This window comes from Quercus suber, unplaced genomic scaffold (assembly GCF_002906115.3).
Source record: "Quercus suber isolate HL8 unplaced genomic scaffold, Cork oak 2.0 scaffold_248, whole genome shotgun sequence".
Classification (NCBI taxonomy): Eukaryota; Viridiplantae; Streptophyta; class Magnoliopsida; order Fagales; family Fagaceae; genus Quercus; species Quercus suber.
Window position 1 is genome coordinate 145,401 of NW_027069704.1, and position 7,894 is coordinate 153,294.

A 7,894-nucleotide genomic window follows, 5' to 3' on the forward strand; every position below is an offset into this window, starting at 1 on the left:
CAGATGTGGCAAAACTTTTAATCTTTTTATATTCTCTTTTCTCTCTCCTCTCTCTTCATTTTTTTCTTTTCTCTTCTCTCTCACACACCGGCTCCCTCTCTCACATCAGACCCAGCTCTTCCCTTCTCTCTCACTCACCGGCTCGCCATCGTCACTCCGATTCGATCGCCATTTCGATCGGATCATCGGTCTCATCGTCACTCCGATTCGATCGCCACTTCGATCGGATCATCGGTCTCGCCATCGTCACTCCGATTCGATCGCCACTTCGATCGAATCATCGGTCTCGCCATCGTCACTCCGATCATTGGTCTTCTTTCATTGCCATCGTCATTCCGATCGGATCGCCACTCCGATCGGATCATCGCCGTTGGAGGCTCAAGCGGCATGGGCGAGGCCACTCCGATCATCGCCATCGTCATCGCCGCTCCGATCTCATCGATCGCTCTCTCTCTCTCTTTTTGTCTATTGGTTGTTTTGATTGTTGGTGGTTGGCTGAATCTGAAGTTTGATGGTGGTAGGCTGATCGGATTGTGGGTGTGAGATTTGGGATGGGTATGAGATTTTGGTTGATGGTGGTTTTTTCTGGTGTAGGGGCTGATATTGGTTGTANGGGTTTCATTTTCACGTTGTCTCATAGTGACCATACAAAGAATCCTGATCCTTTTCCCCTCCACACTTTGCAAAAGTTTTATATATGTGGAATGGCCATCACGTCAAAAATGTATGGTGGTTTAACGGAAAGTACTAATAAAAAATTTGATTTGTTACACATTTAATATAAGGGGTTAAATATTCAAAAAAAAATCAATAATTGAGGGAGGGGGGATTTGAGCTTTAAAAGTGCTAATTAATTGAATTACAACACTCTTGGCGGTTAAATATTGAATTTGATAATTCACCCGAATCATTTTTTCACTCAAATGAAAATACAAATGTGATATTTGTAAAACTTTAAAATAAAACAAAATTAGTTTTCATTTTTTAAGTGTCAAGCAATTTAACAAGGGTGATTATGGGCAAATACTGTTACAAGTGTGATTTGTCCTTGTATGTTTAATTTCTTTTATTAATCTTTTTGTTTTGTCAAATAAAACATGATTATGGGATGGAGAAGGTGTTTATTCATCTTTTGGACGCAAAGTTGTCAATTTGATAGATGGCACAAAGTACAAACACAGTTATGCTAGTTGGGCCTAATCATCTGGGCCAACTAAAAATTTGTAGAATGGGCCAAGTTTGGATTTAGAGGTTTGGTTCAACAGGATTTTAACAAGTTTGGATTTTTAACTGAACTTTTGTATTATGGACCAGGTAAGTGCATCATTATCGAAGTTTTCGGTAACTACGAGTTAAAAGATTCGTTTGGTAATGTTGTTTTAGTAACGTTGTTTATATATTTTTAAAAATATGTGTGAGTAAAAAAGTGTGTAGAAATACGTGTAATATTTTTTAAAAACTAAAAACATGTGTTCAAACATATGCACCAAACAGATCCATAATTTTTGGTAGCTCTTATGCTAAATGTGCGACAAAAAAAAAATAAAAAAAATAAAAGTTAGCTTATTTTCAAAAATAAAAAACTAATTTTATCAATTTTGTTTAAAAAAAAAAAACAAAGACAAAAAACCCCAAAAAGAGAAGTAAAAAGTGAAACATTTTGCCAACAGACACATTTGAAACACTAGAGATGATTTTATTCAGTGTACTAAACCAAATCACCAACCCTACATACTACAGTCCCAAATGTCACAGCTCTACAAGATGTCAAATAGCTTCTTTAGATTGTAAGGCCCTGTGATTTTTGGATGTCCATTCCAAAATAAGTTGGCTAATTGTCTGTTGGCACTTTCAGTTGGATGTGCAGCATCAAACCACACATATTCACTAGGTTTGCTGCATAATTCATACTTCACTGTCCCATTTTTCCCTCCACATGTGAACTCCCCATTGTATGTCCCACTGCCACAGCATGCACTCTTCCCAACCTTGAAACCTACTCCAATATAATTATTGAGAAAACAAGAAGGATTAGTTATGGTATATATAAGCAAAGATATTGGTAAATTTTTTGATGGAATAGGAAGATTACCAAATTTTGTACTGTAAAGTGTTCTTTCAGCTAGGGTGGTGTAGTAATCATATAGTGCATATTTGAATCCTGGTATCTGTCTTTGTATCTTCTTGAGGAGTTTGGGTAGGGCTATGTTGTGCATTTTTGCTATTACTGAAGGCTCATGGGCGCAATCACTGGTAATCCCCAATGAGGCTTTGGTGGCAGGCATACATCCTATAGGCCCCAAGTTTTGGAACCCAAATTTCCTTCCTCCCATCTTATATACTTTCTGAAAAAATAATAGCAAGAAACTTTTATTTGTATGTATGTAGATTATTATTTCATAGTAAAAATAAAATTAGAAAAATTACACTTTTTCCACAATTCACCCCATTTACAATGTATTTTAGATTATCAATTGCATGATTGATACCTCAATTTTAGATGTTTGTATCAATGTATCCCTGTCTTTTAAACGTTAAGTCATAAATGAGATGGAAATTAGGCATAATGATGAAATTACTCTAAATATTTGGAACAAAAAACCATAATTTCCATATCATTTAATACCTGATATAAACAACAAAGTTACATTGATACAATTCTCATGAATTGGGGTGTCAATTGTACAAATTGATAATTTAGGGGACATTGAAATTGGACAGCGTTTAGGGTGAAAAAAGAGGTGTTATATATTTATCCATAAAATTATGTCAGGCATAGGAGAACGTAAGCCAACCTTGATCACAGTGGTGAAATTGCCAAGCACCATTGTCATGTATTTCTTCTTGTAAGAAGAAGTTATTACATTGGATTGGTTCACAGATGATGTGATGGTTATGTAATCGTTGCCTCCAATGCTGAATAAGTAAACAGATTTTGATAGCAACTTCTTGGCTTCTGCATCACCTAGCTGCTGCTTTAACTTCTTCTCTACCTCCTCAAAATAGCTTAGTTGCAATTCAAGGTTTATCTGGAAAAAGCACAAAAAAGAATTAAAATGCTATTGAGTACAATGAGTAGGTTGAATGAATATACTAGTTATCTTAAATGATAAAATATAAAATCAACATCGTTATTTTTGAACCCATAAAAAAAATAAACATTAATGTTTAAGATATTATTATCAAAGTTAGAATTTATAACATTGTTAATGTTGAGAATGCCCTGCTTTGCTCTAGAGGCATGGGCCTAGTTCATTCAACAAGCAAGGCAGCTCAGCCTAGATAAATGCTGTCTAGAATATGTTGACAAGTTAATATGTAGTTCTTTGCCATTTCAAATTTCACTTTATTTCCTTACTAATGATAACAATGGTTATAAAATCACTATATCATTATTACTATCAATAACTAATTTTGGCCGAATTTTCGAACCCTTAATGCAATTTGTAGATATCCATAATGCAGAATATCACATACCGTTCCTGGATGAGTCTCAGGAAGAACACCAGCCCCAGCTGATGCAAAGTTCACCCCATCAGTATAGTTGTCAAATCCTGGCTGCAGATATGGTTTGATCAATGGCAACTTTGCATACTCAGCTGAAAAAATCCAGAACCCAAAAAAAAAAAAAAAAAAAAAACCCATAAGTCACAGTAAAAGCGGCCCCTCACATTAATCAAACTCTAATTAAGTAATTGTATCAGAAACCACAATTGGTAAATTGTGAAAAATATAATGTTACCAATGAAGTCAGGTACAAACGGCCGATCGCAGACTCGACAGTGGGGTGCTTTGAAGAAGGTCTCACCATATGGCCAGAAGTCTGTTTTGGGGCCATTGATGTAGTTATTGTTTCCAGCGTCAAAGAGAGAGTCTCCAATATGAACAATGCAGCGTGGTTTTCTGGCAACTTAGCAAGGCAAGTGTATGGAATAATGAAAGGTGGCACAAAAAAGGCCAGTATACAACAGTGTACGCTTAGACTTGCCATGTCAAATGTTGGTTTATGACTATGGTTTGAGCAAGTTTAATTTTACTACTTATTGTGCACAGTAGAATGAGAGTATCATATGGGTGTGGTTTTTATTTATAACTTATAAGGTACTAAATATAGTGGGGAATTTCTTTTTGGGTTGGCCAAGGTGTGGTGTGGGTGCAGTGTGAACTGTGAAGGACAAGACATACTGCATTGTCTGGATTTGCTCAAACCGACCTGGAAAATCACTGCAATTTGGCTCTGAAGTTGAGATTAATAAAATATCTGAAGACATGTGATTTGATAGAGGTTGATCAGGTTCACAGATACACATATCACTACTTGCAAGACCTCATTATTGTTTGAAATCATTTTTTTGCTTGTTATGAAGACCTCATGTAAATTTTTTTTTTTTTGGTTAACCTCATGTAAAATATATATTTTTCCAACATTCTCTCCCTCTCTCTCTATATATATATTATACATACTAATTTCAACTTATACGGTTTATTTCATAATAATTATTTTTATATTATCATTAGATTAAGACATCATTTAGTTTTTGGTGTAAGCGATAATTTGAACTTAGAATTTTCTATTTAATTTGAAATTTTACTAGTTAAGTTAATTAGAACTCACACAGTTAAATATTTTGAAACAAGTAATAATTGTCATGGTATAAGAAGTGATAAATTAAATTTTTAAGACAAATATTAATTTATCCCTAATTAATAAATAGTAGGCTCTGTGGTCTCCCTTTATCATGTAGAAATTTATTAGTGTTAATAGGTTATTTGAATTTATTCAAAAAAAAAAAAAAGTTATTTGAATTTGAGATGTGGGAAAACTAAAAAGTTAGTCAAAAAAACACGCTTGACTATAATGCCATGGACTGGTTGACTGTACTAGAGCTAGAGGACTTGCCTGTGTGAACTGCGAAAACTTTCACGAAGCAGCAATCATCCATGACATGGACTGGTTGACTATAATGCCGCCATGAACGTTAGCGTTAATAAATTCTCTTTGTCAGAGGCAAGATTTTCAGTAGATTTGGATTGCTCCACGATGTTCGACCACAAAAGCTTCTACGCGGTAATAACTTGCCCAAAGGATAGATTTTTTTTTTTTTTTTTAATTTAATTTTTTTTTTTAACAATCGGTTTGTTTCAAATTTCAATAGATGGTCCGTTTGGATTGAACTTATTGTTACTGAAATTGAAAACTGAAAACTGAAAACTGAAAACTGAAAACACTGTAGCAAAATAATTTTTAAATGTGTAAATAGTACCGTGGGACCCATTTTTAATGAAAAAGTTGATAAAAAATGAAATTTGTGAGTCTGTAAACAGTGCACAAATACACTGTTCATGGACAGAAGTCAACAAATGCGGCTACTGTTCATGTGAACAGTAGCCACACAGTAGCACACAGTTCCGCTTTGCTCCCTCTCACGCCTAAAAAAAAAAAAAAAAAAAAAGGTCAAAACGTAAAAATGAAAACGCGCCGTTTCAACTAAAGTCTCTACTAAACATAAAAATATAAGATAGTTTTAAAAAAACATTTTTTGAGAAATAATTCATTTTCCAGAAAATATTGATGTCTAAACAAGTTTTCAACCAATCTTTAAATCTAACATAAAAAAAATTCAAAAAAAAATGTAAAAAAGTATTTGCTTATATAATATACATGCATAAATTAGTCAAAAAACTCAATTTACAATAACTTTTTTTTTATAAAGAAAATAAGTGTACTAAATCTTGTTTGGTATAACTTATTTTTATAATTGGCTGAAAAAGAAAAAATAAACCATACAACAAATTAAATTTTAAAAATTATACATAAATCAAATAAGTTGCTAGAAATAAGCTATTAGAGTATTAGGGTCTTTGATTAGACGTAAAATGCAATTTACATGTTGAGTCTACTCATTGATATGATCCGCTCCTCCTCCCTCTAATTTTTGCTTTACTTCTTCTTCTTTACTTTTTCTTGTTCATAAATTTCTTGTTGTTGACCACGATTTCTAATTTCTATCTCTTCTTGACAACATTTCCATGCTACTAGACATATGTTGGTACTTTGGCAACAACATCATTCAAACATTGATGACATGATTATGGCAATAGGTTACTTGTTTAAAAATTTAAAACATTGATAATAACGTTTAGTCTCTAGTACCTTTTCATTAAGTTATACAAGCATTTAAAACCTCATTCTGAAATCGTGTTTATTAATACCTAAGATATGTTTTCTATAAACCTGAAGAGAATTAAATATGCCAAAAGTCTTGTAGTTCAATCAACATATATTAATGTTTTCAAGAGAGAACTAAGGTTCAAAACTTCAAATCACTTCTTTCTCAAAAAAAAAAAAAAAAAAAAAAAAACTTCAAATCACTTAATTGTAATTATAAAATGAGTAGTATTACGGGTACTCAAGTTTTGCTACATTGAAATTACAAATTGATGTGTTATTAATTATAAAGAGATAATTTAAATATTCAATTATAAGATGGCTAAAACTCACAAATTACATTTATTATCATATTAATTTGTAAGTTTTATGTAGGAAAATAATAACGGATATCTTAATAAGAATTTTTATTTAGTAAAATAGTTTATTAACAATTGTCTTAAGAGTAATCACCAATAAGAATCTTTATTTAGTAAAATTGTTTGAGTGCATGCCTTTCCTAATTGTGAATCCCAGTAATCATCACAAACACAATGGAAAGTTTTTTTTTAAGAACCTTTAAATTCTTTGGAAAATGCATTGGTATTCTTGATGACACCAGCAATGAGGTGATTGCCACAAGAGTAACTGTCCGGTTCGCATTTCTCATAGCACGTGGGAAGTGGGAAAACATGAAGTCAACGAGTGTTTATAAAGTTTGAGGAGATATTTAGGTATTATTGATTGCTACAGGAGTGACTTTCCAGTTCGCATTTCTCATAGCAAGTGGGAAGTGGGAAGTGGGAAGTGGGGAACACATCAATGAATGTTCATAAAGTTTTAGGACCAACTTACTGAATGAAGTTTGAAAAACTTACAATTACACAAGTATAGAAACCCCATGTGGCTCCACATTTTGTGAAATAAAATGATTGGCATTTGGTACCACCAATATTTGTTTTGGGTCAAATGGACACAAGCTGTCACACGCACACATACCCAAGATAAAACTTAGATATAATTTTTTAAGTTTGGTTATAAGTTGTAGCATTAGAATAAAACTTAAAATATATTTTAAGAAATATTTTACTTATACAATTATATTTCCTTAAAAATAATTTTTTAGAATTTTTTTTTTGAGAAAGTTTTAACTTACGGTGTCTGCTTCTAATAATTACTCTTTATCATTAAACTAAGACACCAATCGGTTTTTGGTGTAGGCAGGGATTAAAACCCAAATTTCTTATTCAACTATTAGAGACTTTACTAGTTGAGCTAACTGAAACCCACTATATTTTAGAAATTTGAAAGAGAGAGATTAGTTCTTTTGATGATTTTTTATTTTCATAATTGTTATGTGCACATATAAAGTTTGTTTATTTGAAAATATATCGATTTTAGAAATTATTACACATACTAAGGAATAATTATAGCAACCCTTCTTGAAAGGAGTAATTATTTATCATTTTAAAGATTAGCTATTCATAAGTGTTGATGAGTCTTTTTTCACACCACATTGCATTATTTCATTGGCAACCCACACCACATCAACATATTATTGATTTTTTGGGTAAATCTCATTTAAAGCTCAAAATAAGCTTATATCTTATTCAACTATATGGCTTGGGCTTACATGATCCATAAGATTCTCACTTCAACAGGTGGATTCACGGACCACATTTCCTTTGCATCAATTGGGCTTATGGCCCACGATATCATTAACATCAATATATGCATAAGGCTCAA

The 7,894-nt window shown here is 32.6% G+C and overlaps 1 protein-coding gene across 1 annotated transcript; it reads right to left on the bottom strand.

The window, feature by feature from the left end:
• Positions 1–1,675: 1,675 nt before the first annotated feature.
• On the bottom strand, positions 1,676–3,991 carry LOC112004846 (GDSL esterase/lipase 4). The gene is given in 6 exon segments (XM_024037080.2): positions 1,676–1,996; positions 2,093–2,345; positions 2,796–3,029; positions 3,478–3,599; positions 3,743–3,880; positions 3,883–3,991. Coding segments are annotated over 6 exon segments (1,095 nt in total). The 3' UTR covers positions 1,676–1,757.
• Positions 3,992–7,894: the final 3,903 nt, after the last annotated feature.